At 40.0% G+C, this 21,206-nt stretch overlaps 1 protein-coding gene across 1 annotated transcript in view; it reads right to left on the reverse strand.

The window, feature by feature from the left end:
• Window positions 1–21,206, reverse strand: part of p3h2 (prolyl 3-hydroxylase 2) — a 68,923-nt gene that overhangs the window by 2,578 nt on the left and 45,139 nt on the right. The window contains exons 2-11 of the mRNA XM_061738340.1: window positions 15,218–15,370; window positions 13,231–13,420; window positions 9,149–9,280; window positions 7,338–7,465; window positions 2,699–2,788; window positions 2,240–2,280; window positions 1,972–2,063; window positions 1,763–1,890; window positions 1,545–1,640; window positions 1,169–1,319 (exon numbers count right to left, since the gene is read on the reverse strand). Of these exons, the coding sequence (XP_061594324.1) occupies window positions 1,169–1,319; window positions 1,545–1,640; window positions 1,763–1,890; window positions 1,972–2,063; window positions 2,240–2,280; window positions 2,699–2,788; window positions 7,338–7,465; window positions 9,149–9,280; window positions 13,231–13,420; window positions 15,218–15,370 (1,201 nt within the window). The remainder of the gene's footprint in view (window positions 1–1,168; window positions 1,320–1,544; window positions 1,641–1,762; window positions 1,891–1,971; window positions 2,064–2,239; window positions 2,281–2,698; window positions 2,789–7,337; window positions 7,466–9,148; window positions 9,281–13,230; window positions 13,421–15,217; window positions 15,371–21,206) is intronic.

The following is a 21,206-nucleotide window of genomic DNA, read 5'->3' on the forward strand; positions in this document are numbered from 1 at the left end:
CCAAAACCCAGAGAAAAACAGGAGGGGAGCCATCGATCTTAAACATCCGTTCCTCTTCACCGTCCTCACCTTAAGAAGAACTCTACTAATCAGTCTGGTCATAAAAACACTTACATTGTTAATACTCCAAATTAGGGCTGGGCGATATATCGAGATTTTAATATATATCGATATATTTTCAACCGCGATATGGTACGAAACAATATCGTTTATACCGATTTATTTATTTTTTTTATTTTTATTTTTTTAATGATTTTGATATAGCTTATTTTGTGACAAATTGACTTGAATGTTTTATTTGAGATTTGCACACATGTCTGTTACTGTCTACATTGTATTAATTGCACAGTGTATTTTGATTTAATTGATTATGCAGGAAAGGGATATTTGTTTTATTTTATTCAAGAAGCATTTTTATTCTATATATGCAGGCAGTTTATTTTTATTTCATTTGTTTTATACATTTTGATATTGTGCAGACCTCTGTTAATAAAGGAACCTGTGTGACATTTGGCACGAGGCTTTGTATTAAAACTGACTGTTTTTTTAAGGGTTTGCCTCAGAAAAAAATGAAGCTAACAGAGATGCTATGCTATAATGCTTTGGGGGAAACTCCAATTATGTCACAGAAAAAATATCGATATATATCGAGTATCGCCATTCAGCTAGAAAATATCGAGATAGTATAAGCCTATAATGTAAAATGAACTAAATAGAGATCATTGGTTGCAAACTTTCACATTTTCATTCCTAAAACTACCTTTACATCGACCGTATATGAAAATATAAAGTCTATTAAATCCATTGATTATCAGTTAATTACAGATGTTTTCGTAAGTACAAGATTGTGAGCTTATTCTGTTAAATGTTTTGTGTGTGAGCGGCTGTTTGAACGAGACAGTCTCCCTTTAAAAGTTGATTTTGTTATCCTACACAGCTGTGTAAAATGCATTTGAAGTATCAATGCAAATTACTGATGCACAAATTAAAGTAGTTAGGCTTTTTATGACTAGGTTCTTTCTGATTACTTAGGATTAAAGGGTCAGAGTGAAAAGGGGGGAAGCTAGAGAATTTGAAAGACAGCAAATCTCAAGGTAAATGATTTTATGTGAATAAATGACTTGTGTGGGATGTGGCATCATGCAATGTGTGTTTCTGTGCAAGTGACCTGTGATAGCTGTCCGGCACACCAGGTGTGTGTAGGAGAAGTGCAGAGTGGCGTTCAGCATGAAATAGGACTCGATAATTTGCCTGGCTCGCTCGCTGGTGTCGTAGAAGAGGCGAGCACTCTTCATCGGCACTCTGCCTTCGTAACCGTACTGCAGGGATGAGAAAAGCAAAACCACAGACGGGTCAAGCAAGAATCAAGACAGATGCTATTGTAGGCAAAATAATTCATTTGTGACACAAACAAAAGTTTAATGTTGTGTGAATCCAACCCTGTAAATGCTATGGAGAAGAGGTTTGCATACATTTTAAATGATTTGACATTAAAATTATATACTCAGACAAGAGGAGCTGTTGGTGTTTTATGACTGGTGTACCTGCAGAGTTTTGAGAACTGTGGCTCCTTCAAACTTCTCGTTGGGAGTATGTGGGGACGTCCTCCCTCTGTAACCATCTCCTGCCATGGTGACGTACTGGAAGACAAGAATAAAACCACAAAATAGACTTTGAGCACATATTCCTGCAATGAACCAACCAAAAATAGAGCTAGGGGTCATCCATGTGTTTTATTATTATGTTGGTGCAACGTCCTTACATGTGCTAGATTTCTGAGCTCTCCACACTCCTCCTCAGATATGACGTGATCTAGCAGCACCCGCTGGGTCCCGTTCAAGTCCACTGAGTTCTGCACCAGCTGCACACTGTCGTACAACAAGGGACCACCTACACAGATCACCAGAGAATGATTAAAAAATGCAGCATCTTGTTGATACCATTTCTTAAGTCTCTGTAGCAAATGGTTACCTTCTTTAAGAAGCTGTGGATCAACGGCAGTAACATTCTTTTTGTCTGAGATGGGAACATACTCCATCCAGCCATCTGTGCCAGAGGGAATCCTGAGTGGAGAAAACGGATAAGGAAAAGGCAATAATTACAATTTTAAATGCAAAACACAAATTATAGCTTAATCTCCCATTTTCACTTGTTGCTTAAGATATAAAACAAGCTTTTGGGAAACTGCATGCTAATGTTCAAATTTTATTACACACATTTTAAGTTTCTTTTTTTTTACCTGTTTGAGTCATCCCTTCCACCTGTACTTCTCCAGTAATTCTGCAAAAAATCAATCAAAATCTGTAAGCAGCATATTTATTGATTATACAAGCCTTCATGAAAATGAGAGGACAATGCAGATATTGCTGAAAGGTTAAAATGTGAAATACGTTGATTTGACCAGCAGGGGGTGCTGTTGGCCAACCAGAGAGGGTGCAGGGTGGCCGTGCCAGACACCTGTTACCTGCTCCAGTCAGCCAGCAGTAGGAGACACATGGATGCTGCACAGCCAGACCGAGCTCTGCTGCACATCACACACATGTCGACCACAGGCACCATGACTGCCATTTAAATATCCAAATCTTTTGTCCTTGGGCCCTTGTTTTGCCTCTAAGCAATCACAGTGTGCTTCAGTTTTTTTTTAGACATACACATATGGTACAGGTAATTTTGACAAATTTGTATCGTGTTTACTCACCCCTTCGACAAACTCTGCATCCATTATTCTGCTTCCAATTAAAATAAGTTCCAGCTCCTGTTTGTGTCTTCTCAAGTACCATGCACCTTTCTGTGAGCACACACACACACACACACATACACTTTTTATTTTTTGGGTATTTTTCAACCAAATAAATCATGATGACGGTTTATCAATGACAGTGTGGAGAACTTAGTCAAACAAAAAGTATAAATAAATGTGTTTGTTTTGTTAAGAAAAACATTCATAAGTAAATTTAAAGTATTTTTTAAGCAGTTATGAGTTTGTTGAAAGTGCACATAAATGTGATATCATGTAATGTTAACAAGAGTAATGATCACATTTAACAGCTGCATGGGAATCATGTCACTTTTGTAGGTCAGACAATGTTGATATTTCAACCTTATAGCCTTTTTAATTTTTTTACTTTTATAATCCTTACAGGTTTTGTTTCAAAACAGTTGTAAAAGGATACAACCAGTCTTTATTTAATTACAGCTCAACAGTGTTGTGGAAAAACCTATTAAATGCTCTTTAATACGTTTTTTCCAACTAGGTGAATAACTGGACTGAGACTGAGTGTCTGAGTTACCAAGAATAAGACTTGAGAGATTATTCAGATTTCAGTAAATTTAATTAAACAGTTGCATGCAAAAGGGTCAGAACATGCATTGGGCGTCTCGATGCAGAATGACAATAAAACAAAGGAAGTATACTGATTTTAAGGCAGAAAGGATGATTAATTCTTACGATTTGAGTAAATAAAAACATTTTTGAGCAGATTACCAGTCTGTACATTTAGTTGGGCCAAGGCTATATTTTGCTGCTCTCAGCAGTTTTGGGTTAATCAAGTAGCCAAGGCTAGATTTTCCATCACAAACAGCGTCAACATTTTTCCCAAATTCTGAAATGAACATTGTGTTCATCTCCTCGTCATTTTCCTGCCCTCACATAAAGATAAAAAGTTTGAGTTTGTCTTTCATTTCATTCATGTCACAGGCACTCATGGGTATCACTTTACTCTTTCAGAGTTTAAACTTGAATGGAAGTGAAATCTGCTGCCTACACCTGTGTCTCCTTATCCCTTGAGGGTCATTGTTCTTGTTTGTGTGTCTTGCTTGTGCAGCTGGTTTTGTGTTAATTTGACCAGTTTTTCGGTTTTAGTCTTCCTGCCCTTGTAATGCCGCCCTGATTGAGCAGCCTATCCCAGACTTTTAAAGAAAGTGATTCAGTTCAGTTGGCTCCAAAACTTAATGGGTTCTTCTTTCGTAAGTGCCTCACCTCTCCATCAAGTTTCATAAAACTCAGCCAAGGAGTTTTTGCATAACTTTGCTGACAAATCAGACGAACACAACTGAAAACACTAGGAACAAACCTTGGTTTAAGTTGGACTGTAATGGAACATCAACGACAAAAACTGTGTTTACGTAAGTGGGATTTGGAATGTTTACCACTGAGCATACCTTTACAGTTTTTAGAAATGATGATATATTGGTTAATTTATACATTTTACCCAAGCATATTTAAGAAACATTCAACAAATAAGCTATGAGTGGCAATTAACATGTCACTTCTGCCATGAAGAAATGAATCAGAGGGCATGAGCCAGTGACGATGAGGAGGATTATGAAACCTGAGCAGCCTGCAGTTTTTTTTTCCTCCAAACAACCGTAACAAAAATTGGTAAACAGACTTCTGAAGGCCCACTTTTCCTCCTCCTCCTCAGTTCATGTAAATTCCAAGAATCTTTGGCAGCGAAGTCAGTTGTACCTGGCACAGACATCTACGATCCTACAACCGAGCTACCCCAAGTAGGAGAGAGAGAGAAAGCACAGAGGGAGAGGAGCCAATATGAAGACTGATTACTGTAGTGGAAATTGAAAGGACTGGAAAGATAGGAGAGCTCAAAGAAGGCCGGCTATGTTAAAAAGAAAGAAAAATACATTAAGGGCCCGATTTACTAAGATCCTAAATAAAGAGTACTAAATTGCGTGTGCACTGAAAATGTTTGCACGTGCTGTTGTTGTGTGGTTTGCGGGTGATCAACTAAGATTGCGTGTGCAATTGATAACAGGTGCAAACAGCAGTATTTAAATGAGGTGTTGCGTGTCTTAAGGTTTGCGAGCGCAAAATCTGCGCCATGGAGAGTCTGGATGGAAAGCACAGTCACAAGTCACAAGCGCAAAATGAAATTAAACGAGTTGGAGTTAGAGATATTAGTGGAAGAGGCAAATAAACACATTAAACTAGGCTACAGCAAATAAATTTAAACATTACCAAAAGAAACGCAATATCGGAGAAAACCTGCGATAGAATAAATGCAGTTGGTAACACAACAAACGGAAAAACGTATGGTTTTTCATATTTCAATTTTAGGCACAGATCAAAAATACGAAATAGAAAAACGGGCCACATGACTGAATTTGTTTTTAATATTTAATTGGTCGGGTTTGCGTGACCCGGAGGTGCTCGTCATGATCTGAGGAGAAAAAGACAATCAGACACAGAGCTGGAGAGCGCTTTGATTCATCTATTTATGAGTTAAGTTTTTATTCAGATGTCCACAGTATATTTCAAATATTATATATTATATAGCAAACACTGACAGTAAATGTGTGACAGACGGGACCATCATATGGCAAGAAGAGAAGAGAAGTGTTCAGAACAGCACAGAGCGCACACTAAAGGCTGATTTATGGTTCCGCGTCACACCAACGCAGAACCGACGGCGTAGGCTACGCGGCGACGCGCACCGCACCGCGACCTTATGCGTCGGCTACGCCGTCGATTTAACGCAGAACCATAATTCAGGCGAAGCTGCAGTCTCTGCGCTGATCCTGACACAGCGGGTCGGAGCGGATTTGGTCATGATGTTTAACCTGTGTTTTGTGATTAATAAGCACGGGTTTTAATTAAATGTAATGTACGAAGGATGATTTCACGTTCAATAAGATAAGTAATCAATAAAATACAAAGTTTTGGCACAAAGGCTTGGCCTGCTTGTGGGCGAGTGGAGGGGGGCACAATAAGAGAAGGTGGCAAGATATAAGGCGAAGAACTAAAGAAAAAGTGGCCTTTAATAAAACTTGTGCAACCGTTTTTAAAATAGCATGCAGCAGAATAAAGACTCTCTCTCTGCGTATTCTTTGATTTTGGATGTCGCCTCCTTGCCACAATAACAGCAGCAGCAGATTAGCACCTTCCTTTCGAACGTATTAAATACAGACGCAATCACAATACGCGCAATTACTTTCAGGCTTGGTAAATCTCATTGCGCGTGGTAAATGGAGCAATTTGCATCTTCCCCTCCCAGTATTTAGGATTTCTGCGCGGGTACGCCCCATATTGATTATTCATCAGGGCAAAAGTACTAACTGAATTGCGTGTGCAATTTTGCGCATTTCAGAGACGCAATCCTCTTTGCACGCTGTTAGTAGATCAGCTGGCACTTTGGTTTGCGGGTGCTGTCAAGTTTGCACAGGTTTTAACACACGCAAACCTTTAGTAAATCGGGCCCTAAGAGGAGAACTTTGAGTCTATCTATGTCACATATATACACATCCTGCTGTAGACTCTGATGGGTAAGAGGTTTTCTAGGATGACTTCACTTTGATTTTTCACAGCTGCTGATCAGGTCATGACCAGCCTGACGGGATTTTTCTAGTGAAAACATGCTTACTCTTATTGCTCAGAAATGTATGTATGTTCGGAGGCAATTTTTGTTCTAAAGAAGTGTGCATGGTACGAGCTTCAGACCTACAACGAGATTGAGAACATGTTTAAATTGAAAGCAAATTTAAGAGGCCACGTCTGCCAAGTGGAGAGCTGTTTGCCAATGAAATACATCAAAACGGTTTCGTCCTCTCGTCTCCCAAAAAATACACACTTCTTCACCCTAGTCTCTCATCACTAGGAGCACTTTCTTTTTTCCTTGCATTCCTGTATGCAGCTAAAATCTGACAATATATTTTCCACATTCAACTTTCACATTCAATCAAAAACTTTCTAAGACCAATAAAATACTCTGCCTTTCTGGGATGCACTATTTATAACTTTGCTGTTAAGATTTATGACAACAATTCATGAAAAACCTCTAGCATATAGTCTGAAGTCCAGTCACACAGTTCCTAAAGATGTTTCTGCTCATTTGACTAAGTTCACTTTTTCTTGTGAAAACCAAGTAATTGTTGTTCATAACAGTTTTATGTGTCATCCTGAAGCTGCGAAGCTCTCTTTAAAAAACAAAGTCTTTTTTGCTAATTTCCACCTGCGTTTTATTTTTCTTCTACCCATCATTTTGCCATTTTTTCCACTTTGAGAACCTTTCCAGCTTACTGTCCCAAGAAATGAAGAATGTTAGAGATCTTCTATCCACAGTTTTTCCAGTGAGCTACCTCTTACTTTTTTTCCACCCATTCAGCCAGGCACAATATCTATACCACTTTCAAAATATCTCCAGGATGAGATTCTGTCTAAGTAAATATAATCCTGCTGCTGTAAGCCTGGGTTCCATTCACAACCTCTGTCCTTTTGCTGACTTTGCATGACTTTTTTCTCTTCTCGTTGCCTGTCTCGCTCCAATAAAAGTGTAAAACACACGATCAAATCCTGCTGTTACTATGGGATGGCAGATTCTCACCTCTCGTGGCTCCCCATCATGTCCCAGCACCTCGCTGTAGTAATCAACGTTCTCCGTCATGAACTCCTCGCCCTCATGGAACAAAAGGTAGGTCAAAGCGCACCGCAGGGCCTCCTCCAGCCTGTCCACTGCATCGAGGAAGAGAAACAAGGAGTTAAAGATGTTTTGTAGTGTTAAGCGAGCTCTAGATGCTTAGCTTGTGTGTAATGTGGAGATCCAACTGTACTCTGGTTGGCATGGGGGAAACAGCACACACAAACACAGGCCAAGAACTGCTCATTACAACAAGACAATGGCAGTGATAAACTGTGCTGGCTCTATGTATTACAGTATATTCAAGTGTGAACATGCAGAATTTTGACATATTTTCCTCAAGAAAAAGGAAAAACAATCCACAAACATGGAGCAGCTGCTCCCCATTTGTGTTTAAATGCACAAACAAACACATCCTTTGCCAGACTGTACTGTATGGTAAAGGCTCAGGTTAACCAAAGACTTCCTGCTCTAGGCGAAGTCTTCGGTGGTCTTTCGCGTGTTCCCAGGTCAATAAGAGCCTGGGGATTTGACCTCAAACAGGAAAATGTTGAAGAGGATTTATTAAGGAAACTGCTGCTGAGTGATGGCAGGGGTCCAGAGCGGCATTGTGCTGTGGAGAGTAAAACAAAGTGAAGCCACAGCGCTGCTTAATGTAGGAGGAAGCCAGCGATGCTTCTTTGTGGTAAAATAACTACTTCAGATTTACAGCCTTTCACATTAAGGCAAGTGGCATTTATGCTTTCGTTAGAGAAGTGATAAACACAATGAAGCTATAAATTAATTACGTATAATTTTTGCACAGCAAGAGATTACCACAAATTAAATTAAGTGGGTGAAATCAACGCCAAGTTACGTTAAGTCAACGATTATAACTGATTAAAAAAAAGTGATTTAACCTGTTCATAAGGCCTCTATGAGCCACGCCCATCTTTACAGTTGAAATGTTTAATTGTGCTTCACTGTGACGGGTGTACAAGCTTTTCAGGCTGGCAAAAACTTTGCATTGCATTTTGTTGGAACAAAGGAGAAGGTGATTTGATTCCCATTTATTCGCGCGCCTGGCCTGTTATCTGTCTTTTTTGCAAAGATAACAAGCTGTATCCATTTCTACAGTTTAAGCACGCCCACAACCTTGTTTGGTGTGGATGTGCATGTTTTGCCTCAGCATAAAACACCCACATCCATTACTGAGTGGTGGGAGGCCTGCTTGAAGTGTGTTTGCACAGAACCAATTTTCCACTTTTCTTTATTAAAGCCAAATGAGTCAGACTCATTATGTATAATCTAGTGATCTCACATCTATTCAGCACACTGTCTTTCCCAAATGCACTTAGTTGCATTGCCAAGATCCTCCCCTAAAACAACTTTTCTTCAATAGAAACATAAGGAAAATATGATTCGCATTTACTCACACACCTAAATTCAAGAACCTGACTTGAAAGGTTCAAAGAGACACACACACCATAATAATAATGTTAATATTGTGCAACAAACTCCTAACAGGGTGCAAGGTGACTGAGCGTGTCTGCAGCTTTTTGTGGTCACTGTCACTGCTTGTATGTGCTTGTGTGTGTGTGCAGGTATGTAACCTAAGGGTGTGTTCATTCTTTTTGTTCATACTTGTATACTAAACACAGTCGGATGACACGAGTACCAACTTTCAAATTCTTCCTTTTGCTGCACAGTTCCACAGAAAATTTCCAACAAACCTCAAGTGACTGATTCAACTGTTAAGAAACCTGTTAAGAAACCGTAAAAGACCTTGAATATCCTACCTTTGAAAAACGCAAATTGAAGATAGTCGTAGTGCAGGGGCAAGTAGTTCTCCATGGGTGAAAGGCGACCCGGTCGAGTTGCGAGGTCTCTCACACACTCGTGTTCACAGTGCAGCACCTGAGTGAAGTGATCTGCAACAATATGGAGTAATGGTTGGTTTTTTTTGATAGATAACATCCGGTATCCTGCTTCATTTGACAAGACTTTAGTTCTTTGTGATTCTACCCTTGTGAAGATTTAGTAGTTTAAGCTCAACTCTCATAAATGTTGAATAACCTATCCTTATCTCAGAACCGGCAAAACCTTGGATTAATTGGTTTTGAGTCAGTTTGCCTAAACCGTACTGCCACGTGCATGAGGTATGCACGTTTTTTTGCATAAATGTCTAAACATAACATAAAGACCTTCACGTAAAATGTAACTCACTAAAGGAGCATCTGCTCCTGCATTTCTGTGCAGATGTGATGAGAGACTTTTCATTAGAGCTTTGATTTAAGGAACAAAGGAAGGAGTCCGATTTGGTGGATTAATGACAAACAGACGACTCAGATGAGTGGAGATCAAGCTGTGCAGTTCATTCATTCATGTTCTATACCTGCTGGAGCCTTTGGGCACACTATGGGTGAAAGGCAGGAGCACCCCCTGGACAGGCTGCCATTGCATCACAAGGCCATATACCTATTAGCACATACCCATGCTTGTCTGGGAGATCCATAGAAAGAGGTCTGTATTTTCATTCCAATCAGAAATATGTTTCCATTCTGAAGATGGAAAATGTATACTTTTAAAAAAAATATACATTTGGAGAAGCTATGGAGACGCACATAATTCCACAACATGATGCACAGCTCAAACGTTATCAGCTGTTTTAAAACAATCTCTCTCACTCTCTCATGTCACACGCCTTGTTTGATGCCTTTTTTCCATCCCGTCTTGCAAAAGACTGAGATTGTCCAGAAAGATAAACATGTTTCCTCTTATCCGAACTAAAGTGTGAAGGTTACATAATCCAGACCCCCGCTTTCTCCCAAGTCAGAAAATAGAAACTTTCCCAAAAGGAGGACGCCTCCAATAGAGTATTCATCATTCAGCATAGACAGACTTAATAAAGGACTTCGTTTCAAAGAAAATAAGCCTTTCAATTAAAGTTTTTATGTCCATCCCACAATTTGAAACCAATGCGATGCACAGATGCAGCTGCAGAAGTGGCTCTGTATAATTACGTATTGGGTGGTACTTATTTATGCGCCCCCAGAGTTTGGTCTCCTGCTCAGTCACCAAAGCATCTGTGTGACATCAGCTCAGGCTTAAAGAAAATCTTTCATTCACGCAAATGATTTACTACGTGACATTCACCCAGTCTGATGTAATGCAACAGCTAACCTTTAACTACGGCCAGACAGTCACGTCATACTTCATATATAATACAAGCTCAACCCTGATGATTAAAGAACATTGTGTTGGAAATAACCAGCTATAAAACTGTTACTGGAGAAACTTAGTTTTGTTATTTTAGTGCAACAGTGTTGGGATAATGTTGTCAACTGTTGTTTGGTCAGTTTGGCCGGCCTCTTAACAACAAACAGTTTAAAGAAGAAACTGTGGAATTAGTTTATCCTGATAAGCCATAATGAATCGAATAAGGCTTGTACAACAAAACAAAAAAACGTTTTCACAAATTCACACGTTTTTGTTCCTTTAGGTGAGGATTAGCGCCATTATTTGTTGATCCAGGTTCTGCAGTTTGCCATATATTGTTTCATATCATTTCCTTATGTTGAGCATTAAGAGAACGCCAGGAGAGTGGGTCAGTGAGCATGTGTGTTCAGTGAGGTCACTTTTGAGCAGCTGCCGCACAACTCTCCTCGGTCTCAGACCAAAGAGTTGTGGTGTGTTTTGATCCCTCTAAGACTGCCAAAGGAGCAGAGATCTAGCGCTGAATCGGGGTCAAAAACTGAAATGTATACTCAAACAAATGGAAGTAATTCTGTGAAATCCTTTGTTTTTTATCCAACTCGCACAGCAGATTGCTTTACTAGTGCAAATATATACATCTCACCTAGATAAACATGACGATCATAGACTTTTTCATGGCAGCGCTATGGAAAATAAACCCTCGATTCTAAGTCAAACAAAGCCCGCCCAAAACTAATTAGCTGTCTTTTGGTATTTATGCAGCCCTGCATTACATATGTGAGGTGAGGTTCAGCTACTGCACAAGATCACGCCAGCTGCACAAGACCGCCTTGATTTCCAGAGAAAAAGCCTTGACCCATGCACACAAAGACATCTCTAACCAAAGTCTCTGCCTGACAATCTGGTTTAGTAATTGAGTTTTGCTGTGGATGTACACCTTTCCTCCACATCTAACCATCTGTTTACAGGGTTCAAACTGGACTGAACTGCAGGACTGGAATAGACTAGAATAGACTGGACTGACAAAGACGGTAATAGAGCATGTCTACCAAATCCCACGGCAAATTGTGCATCGTAACTAATAGTTTTGAATGAAATTCAACATATCCACTGGGACAGAGCCAATCCTACTGTTATTTCTCAAACTTTTATATTTGTTTTATTCTTAATAGGCCGTGTACAATGGGATCATTTCCCCCAGCTGGTGTGCTGTAGAGTTGGCCTAGATGGACCTGCTGGCTCGGGTGCATGCAAGGAACTTAAACACTAAAACATGACACATCTAAATGGCATCATTTATGTTGGCTTTATTGCTTCAGTGCAGATTCAACTATTAAAGTTATGAATCAAACATAATTATGATAAGAAAACTGGAGTAAAACTAGGTTTACTTTAGAGAGTAAACTAAATTTAGTATAGCTGCCCCACTGTTTTCCATCCAGTATAACATTTAAGGGCTCCTGGTGCTTCGGTGGTAAACCGCAAAAAAAACTCCTGTTTGCAGTTTTTCTTCAATACAGATATTACCATAGAAACGCTCAGTTTGAATTTGCTCCTGTGAAAAAAACATTCTAGGTTTTTATCAGCAAGAAATCCAAAAACCTATGTATTTCCATATGAACAATGGAAAGTCATCAATACTGATCAAATTTGAAAGTGCATTGCGACTAACCATCTATGTTGGCCCTTCTACAAATGTGGACAGTAGAGAAACGGCATAAAGTTAAGGGAATAGAGGCAGAATAACGTTGACCAAATCTGCTCGCTATTAAACTAAAGAAATATAGTTCATATTAAATTATCAAGAAGGTTAATTAGTGTTAATTTTAGAATTCTGAACAGAAAACAAGCAGTTAGCAACTTTTTAAGTTTGATCCATTGTTATCTTTGTCAAGTTTGTTTTTAAGTTGCAATAAATGTTTCGAGCACCCATAAGACTGTTCAAATGGGCTTTAACTGTATTTTTGGTCACAATACAGTATTCAATATAGATCTTTGAACCTACAATGATGTGATACATTAAATGTTTTCAACCTCTATGCTTTTATGTCCGTCATACTTCATCGCTCATCTGACCTCTGACCCAGAGCCGTGCTGCTGCCAGGCAGATCTGAACCCTCGTTACCATGGAGAGCGTGGTTTGGCCTCGTTTGGACCCCGGCGCAGCTCGGGCTCCGAGCCGAGCATAAATACCAGAAGTGGTGGTGGTGGAGAAGTCATAATAAACTAATAAAATGCTCCACAAACCAACAAACCAGGCATGGAGCTTTTTGCTTAAACTCTTACAGACTTGAGAAATGTTTATGACTCTCCGTTGGAGGACTTTCAATTAATTACTGAACAAAGTTAAACAAGATGGCACCTCAGTGATTTTAAAGTGGTGCGACCTGCAGAGAGTTGGGGAACTTGTCCGTCTGTGAAAACATGATGTAAATACTGGAATGGTACTCAAATCAAAAGTCACTAACATTAACAGTGTCTTAGCTCTAATTAAAATCATACATTTTTGTCTTTGTAGTAAGTTATTAGAACTTACTTTACCAAGAAAAACCACATTATGTCTGGAATTCTAATGCAAAAAGGACTAAACACGGCTTCTGACTGTTTTAAACATTTGCACCAACAACATAGTCTGCCTTACTTGAGGAGAGCTTTTCCCCCGTACCTGATATGAGTTCATGTAGGCTGTAACGGTAGCGGAGGTGATCGTGGCCCTCAAACGTCTGTGGACCTTGGCACAGGGCCCGGCACTCCACATCTGCTTTATAGTATTCCACCAAAGCTTCCTCGAACAGAGCGATGGCTCCATCGTAGTCGCCTTTGTCGTACAACCTCACTGCCTCACTGAAGGAGCGCTGTCATGGACAACAGACACAGAATAACACGCACATTTATGTCTTGAAGCACAAATATCTGCAGAGTTCTCATGACACAACAGCACATAAAGCTGCAACTGGTTCATACAAGTCCTCTAAAGAACACCAAGGTGTCCACAGCAGCTTTGGAGTAAACAGGAGGAGGCAAAGTTTGCTTATGATGTAGCCAGAAAGGATACCCATTTTATTAGGTACGCACGATATACCTAATAAAGTGGGCAGTAGGGATGGGCGGTATGGACTATAAAATGTATCCCGATAATTTCTGGCATTTATCCCGATAACGATAAAAATGATGATAAAAATAATACCAATTCAACTCCACCTTTTTAACTATAAATCTATCTCGCTCTCAGATCCGCCATGTTTGTTACACAAAAACGTCATCAACGGGAATTTTTCTTTCTTTCTTTCTTTCTTTCTTTCTTTCTTTCTTTCTTTCTTTCTTTCTTTCTTTCTTTCTTTCTTTCTTTCTTTCTTTCTTTCTTTCTTTCTTTCTTTCTTTCTTTCTTTCTTTCTTTCTTTCTTTCTTTCTTTCTTTCTTTCTTTCTTTCTTTCTTTCTTTCTTTCAGGCTAATTTCCTTCCTTCCTTCCTTCCTTCCTTCCTTCCTTCCTTCCTTCCTTCCTTATTTCCTTCCTTCCTTCCTTCCTTCCTTCCTTCCTTCCTTCCTTCCTTCCTTCCTTCCTTCCTTCCTTCCTTCCTTCCTTCCTTCCTTCCTTCCTTCCTTCCTTCCTTCCTTCCTTCCTTCTGCTCTTTCCTTCCTTCTTCCCTTCCTCTTTTCTCCCTACCTTCCTCCTTTCCTTGTTTTCTCCCTTCCTTCCTTCCTTCCTTCCTTCCTTCCTTCCTTCCTTCCTTCCGCTCTCTCCTTCCTTATTCCCTTCCTCTTTTCTCCCTACCTTCCTCCTTTCCTTGTTTTCTCCCTTCCTTCTCCCCTTTCCTTCCTTCCTTCCTTCCTCCCTCCCTCCCTCCCTCCCTCCCTCCCTCCCTTCCTTCCTTCCTTCCTTCCTTCCTTCCTTCCTTCCTTCCTTCCTTCCTTCCTTCCTTCCTTCCTTCCTTCCTTCCTTCCTTCCTTCCTTCCTTCCTTCCTTCCTTCCTTCACGTACGTTGTGCGTGGATTTAACGCAGAACCATAAATCAGCTTTACACAAAAACGTCATCAACGGGAATTTATCGTTTTTACGCGAGATGATAAATTCTTATCGTGAGGAATTTTTTTGACGGTTTATCGTGAACGGTAAAATATCGCCCATCCCTAGTGGCCAGTGAGTGTATATAATAAGATTTGGAGTTCATTTGTTTGCTCTTCCAAGATAATTTGTGGACCAATCTTCTTCAGAGACTGAAAAGCCGACTGGAAACACAGTAGTTAAAGTGTGCATCCACAGAAACAAGAGCTGAGCAGTAATCAGAGACAAGACACATTTAATTTAAGTAAATATGAAGTGTATTTCAGAGGACAGAACTAAAATTTCACTTAAATATGGACCTGAAATAGGTCTGATGGAAAAACAGCATGAGCTGCATAAAAAGGGAGTGAAAAGTCTTCTTCATTCAGGGCTTCACCACAACAGCAGCTAAACGTTTCTAAGGGGTTTGTAGCGGTGTAACTGAAGGACCATGAATGCAGGGGTTCATTCACTGAGCAAGAGCAGCTGTATTTTCTCCTTTTAGTGTGAAGTGAAGCAGAAAGTCAATTTCAGGCCGGACATGAAGACAAAAACTGATTAACGATGGGTAAACTGTCAGAGACCACACAGAGGATTTTCTGTCTTTACTTGGTGAGGCCGGGCCTCCCGGTCCACGAAGTGGTCTTCGTTGACGCCCTGGAGGTCTTTGTACTGCTCCAGGTTCTGCCTCATCTCCACATGCTCCGGATTGGCCTGGAAGTAGGTGTGAGCTGCCGCTGCCGCCTTGTCAGGCTGCTTCAACTAGGAAAGAAAAATAGACAGCAAAGAAAAAAATTATAACAACATAGTAACCAAGAGATAAGACCCGTAATGTATAAATGTTGCGTTTAAGATCTCTGGGTAAAATTCACTTGTGTATTTGGGGAAGTCACTTGAGGAAGGACTTCCCAATGAAATTCCAACAAGAAAGCACTTTCTTTAGCTTTAAAAAGTACTTTAAAAAGGCATTAAAACGAGAAAATAGATTCTCATATTTTGAATTTTTTTTTAAAAGAAGAAAAGTTCATGTGCATCTCTGACAAAAACAATCTGCCGGCTTTCATCTGAAACTTTACCCTCAGAAGGAAGCAGACCGCTCAACAAAGAAAATATGGCATATTCCAGCCATCTCTAAAAATGGATTCTTGGCAAGTTCAGTATCATATATCTGAATTTGCTTCACCAGAACAGAGAAGACACAAGCAGATTTAGGAGGACAAACTGTTCCCATCCACATCCTGTTATTCAATGAAAGCTGTCATCTTAACAGCTAATATAAGAGATGAATTCTTTGGACTGAAAGCATATAAACTTAGAAGATGCTGGAAATATTATAGTAGAATATTGACTAATAATATCCACACAACAGGGATGACACGCACCCAAAACAAGTATTTTACACAGACACACAACTACAGATACAGTTTCTGTGCTGATAATTTCATGGTTGGAGTAAACGCAGCAATGCTCTTGATGTGAGTGCAGTTTTCTTCTCAACCAGCTCAAGCTCTCTGAAATGCATTTGAAATTGGCTTCATGAGATAAGAGACCAGGACTCTCCAGAGACGTTTCTGTCTGCATTTAAATTGCTTCTAAAAAGGGGCATCATGTGCTATTTGACAATGATTACATTAAGATGACATGAGACGAGAGGAGTGAATAGAAAGCACAAGAGAATGACCCAATAGTTAATAAAAAACAGATTGAAAAAGGTAAGAGCAGACAAGGCCGGAGACAGGAGCTGCTGAGAGGCTTATAGCTCCTGCAGAGACATCTGACTGCATTTGTTTAAACCCTTCACTCCGACCAACAGGTGTAAATGTAAAGCAGATCTGTGTGCGTTTCTGAAATTCTCTTGACAGTTAAGAAGGTCTGGCTGCCAAAAACAGCCCCCCCCCCCCTTGAGGTTTCCCCTCAGCACTGACTAATGTTTGTCCATAAAAATGTTTGCTACGACAAAAAGCTTTGGTTCTGTGTGGAGTGAGATGGTACTGTAAGATCACAAAGTTCACAAAGTGCACACCCCCATGCTGTCGATGCAAAACCGAGGTGCTTTGTGTTCTACACGGCAGGTGAACAATGTTCCAAAACTCTGCACAATACATTAACAAAGATATATTGAACTGTCCTGATGGAAGAAACACAGCATGTTCTTCCCACAAACAGCCCACTCGAATCTGAAGAATAAGACTTCAACACATGGCCTGAATCAGTGCGTTTACATGGATGAGAAAAAGTCAATGAAACAAATTAAAACAATCTTCTGTTGACGTATTTGGAATTATAAGGAAATGACAGACCAGTGCACAAACAGCCTGACAGAAATCTGTGTTTATCAAAATATTATCTTGAGCACTTGGCTGCACCGTAAAACCAGGAATGCATTCAAAACAGATGAAATCGCTCTATCTGAGGGTGAAATTTGCCTCTAAATGATGCAATACACAAACAAACAAACACACACACACACACACACGCACACGGCAATGTGTTGCCAGCATCTTCTTCTTCACAATATCTTTTGCAACATAAGCTGAGGAGATCAGCTGTCAGGGCATGTGATAGCATCTGTTACTATGTTTTATCAAAACCACAAGAGACTAAACAGCAGGTGATTGAGGTGATCGAGGTGATTGAGGTGTACACAGAAGATACAGGTAGGGGTGTTTTGTGGACATTCACTGTCGTTACCCCCCCCTTAAAAACATGAGATTGTCACAACTCCAGCTAGCATTTTAAAACTAGTTGTCAGAGAAAAAAAGTGTTATGGAGGATCTTGTGTTTAAAAACGATGAGTGTGTCGAAATATCTGAGTGAATGGCTTAAAAAAAAAGGAAAAAAAAAAAAAAGTCCAGCTTCCCCATTTCCCATAATGGACTTGGAGGTGCATTTATGACCATGAGTATTTTCACTCGTCTTTATGTAAAGTAATAAATCATAGAAAACTCAGGTTGTGCATACATAGAGGGGGCCAAAACATTAGGATTGCGAAATAAAAACACATGCTCTTATGTCAAACTGAGCACTGTGAACCACTGAGCACCGATCAATCAAAGGTTTGAGATGAAACTACACTGAGCAGTGTTACTCAAAGCAATACAGTCTAAAAACAATAATGAAAAATAAAAATAAAAGCACAATATACTGGGCCTGTGCATTATCACCCACAATGCAGTGCTTCTAACACATTTAGCTGTATCACATTTCTGTAAACAAGGTTGTGCGTCTTGTCCAGGGACCAACCATCTAACTTCCAGACTGACGCTCATGTGGAACTAAGTTTCGTTGTAGTTCCTCGACCGACCGCTAGAGGCTGGCTGCAAAAGCAAGTCAATCTCCATTGATTTCCACATTAAAATGTCTAGCTTGAAAGCAGAAATAAATATATTTACAGCCTGGTTCAAAAAAACACTTTGGTTGCAATAGTTTGATTTCACACCCATGACAACTCTGACGGGGGTGGATTTTTTTTTTTTACCACGCAGGGAGAGAGTTTGTGTAAAGCATTAAAACTATTTCTAATATGACTGATTGACAGTCGGCTGAGCTACTGGCTAGCTGGAATCACTTCCTCATCCGTAATCAGAAATCATCCGTAAGACAGTCTTTTGTGGTTTCACTGTTGATTCAACATGTTAAACGGGGGTTTGGCTGAAGGGGCTGGGAGCAAAGGTAACTTTGATTGACATGCAGTAAGTGTGTCCCCATTGGCTTCTGGAGCAACAAGGCTGAACCCCATATGAAGAAACATGGGTTTGAAAACTAGTCTTCAGAAACCAATGGGTCATGTGACCTTATGCTTCGTCCATTTTTTTATACAGTCTGTTGTTTTGTCCTATCATGAACTGACAACGTATCGAGGGGGCTCCTCATGTCTCGTCTCATGACAGCTGGGATAGGCTCCTGCTCTTAACCCTAAACAAGATAAGGTGGTGTACAGAAAATAAATTAATGCTGTTAAGGAATGCTGTTTATGGTCAATCCAGCAAATTAAAAACAATAAAATGACACACAACTACAGTTAGCATTTTCTTTTTCCCCCCAGTTTGTAATTATGGACTGATCTTGACAGTACCAGACTTGTTAAATACTTTAGTTTAGCAAATAACACGTGTTAAAGTAGTGTAAAGTCTGATTTAGTGTTGATGAAAACTCGCTACTTCACTCACGTTGAGCTGCTTCCAGGTAACAAATCGCGCTGCTTCAAATACACAAAATTGTAGTTGGCACCAAGCAGTAGAAATATTTTGTCTGCACACAGTGACTTTTGACTTTAAGCAACGGGATTTAAAATGACAGCAGGACTGACAGTCTGCCATTAAAAGCAAATCTTAACATATTCAGAAGTTTACATCTTGTATCTCATGAGTATATTTTTCCTCCCTCAAGAGTTTGAAAGAAAAACCTGTAGACGTGAATAACTACCACTCAGTGCTAAGTTTGCATTGCCCCCGACCTGCCAATCGGAGAGAAGTACTCTTGATGTGGGCACAGCGTTGAGCCAAGTCAAACGCATATTGGCATGCTCCTCCAGGCCTCCTGCTTGATCCACTGGTATGCACATAGGACTAAGCTAACGCCACAGAAGCAGCAATGATGGTGTGACTAAGAGCACTTACTGTATTCTAATACCACAATTACGGCAGTTACGCACAACGACTGATGCCAGTGACAGACTTTACTGCACTACCTTAGAAAATAGAGAGAGGAGATGGCCTCAGCTGTGAACAGTCCAAGCTGTGATGAACACCGGAGGGACACGTTGTTGCAAATGTTTCCTAAAGTGCCCAAGAGTTTGGAAATGTATAAAAACAGAGGTTAGCTGTTCAGATTTACTATTTTGAATTTCACATGAGCTTTATTTCTAGTTAAGTGAAGGTATAAAGATATCAAAAGTACAATACATTGGCTGAAAGAAATAGAAAAAAAACATTAACGCTGAGATGAGAGAGACTGTGAGACAGACTTTATAGAGACAGCCCAGCTCACTTACTGATCAGTGTGCTATTTGAATTCAGGCCTTTGGGAGTAGCAGCAACCGCGATAAATCATACAGACATCTGAAACAGTATACCAATACCTTTTAAAAATGTTGTATTATAGTTTTTTTATAACAGTTTTAAAGCCACTTCATGTAGCGATACCAATTCTGACCACATGGGGGCTACAAATCTGTTGTGTTGACAATAATGCACTAATAAGTGGGGAAGGGCCAGCATGTCTTGTAATACCACTTTGTCCCAATAGAAGTTCACTCGTTGTGTCTCATGTTGTGTCTGATAAAACAGAGGTGATTGTTTTTTTTCCCAAACACCTCAGGAAGGGATTAGATGGTGGAAGATGGAGAAACCTTGGTGCTATTTTCGATCAGGATTTGTCATTTTTAACAGCATATTAATCAGGTTTGCAAGACAGCGTTTTTATCTATGTAATATCGCAAAGATTAGGAGCATCCTCTCCCAGAGTGATGCAGAAAAACTACTGTAATTCACGCGTTTGTATCTTCTAGACTAAATTACTGTAATGTATTGTTAGCAGGATGTCCAAGTAATTCTCTGAATATCCTCCAGTTGATCCAAAATGCAGCAACGGGAGTGCTGACAGGAATCAGCAAGAGAGACCACGTCTCTCTTGTGTTAGCATCAATCCATTGGCTCCCCGTAAAACTTAGAATCCAATTCAAAAAGTTGAGTATAAAGCCCTAAACGGCCTAGCTCCTCGATATTTACAAGACCTGATAGTACCTTATGTTCCTAACAGAGCTCTCCGTTCTCAGAGTGCAGGTTTATTCGTAGTTTGAGTATCCAAATGTAGATTTGGAGGGCGGAGCTTCTGCTATCAGGCACCATTACCAACTTCCAATCTGGGTTAAGGAGACTGACACCACCTCCACTTTTAAAACTAAACTTAAAACCTTTCTATTTAGTAAAGCCTATAGTTAGTGTTTAGTAAACCTCTAGTTAGTGTTCAGTAAACCTCTAGTTAGTGTTCAGTAAACCTCTAGTTAGTGTAAACTCTAGTGTGTTAGAGTCAGTAGTCATAGCTGCAGCTATAGAACAAGACTATAATAGTTTGTCTCAAACATGGCTTCGTTGTAGATATGCTGCTATAGAGCAACGCTGCAGGGGGGCACCGACATGATCCACTCATAGGGGCTCCTCACCCCTCCTTCTCTCGTCTTCTTCTCTTTCCTTTCTGCAGATCAGTCTCTTAACCAATATTGTTCTCCATTGTTCCTTGTAGTTTGTTGTGCTGATCTGCCCCCTCCTTTTCTCTGCTGTGCATGTTTGCAGGCCAGAGCCTCAGGGGCTGCATGCTGACCTGCAGTCCCACCCTCTGACCACATCAGTGTCTGCTGTCTACATCTGTTTACAGTTTTTTCTGAAAGCTTAGGCGCTAATTTTGTTCTTGTAGCACAATTTCTAAAACTATTAACACACATAGCAAAACCACTCACTGAGTTAGCGAAATTAAAAGCACAAATACTGCTTTGCACTCAGTTTGTAATTTTGTAACACACACTTTTCAAAACTGTAGGCACAATTCACTGCTTACACTCAATTGCCAAATTTCCAAAACACTCCTAGCAAAATTATAC

The sequence above is a fragment of the Cololabis saira genome, chromosome 13, assembly GCF_033807715.1.
Source record: "Cololabis saira isolate AMF1-May2022 chromosome 13, fColSai1.1, whole genome shotgun sequence".
NCBI classification, from domain to species: Eukaryota; Metazoa; Chordata; class Actinopteri; order Beloniformes; family Belonidae; genus Cololabis; species Cololabis saira.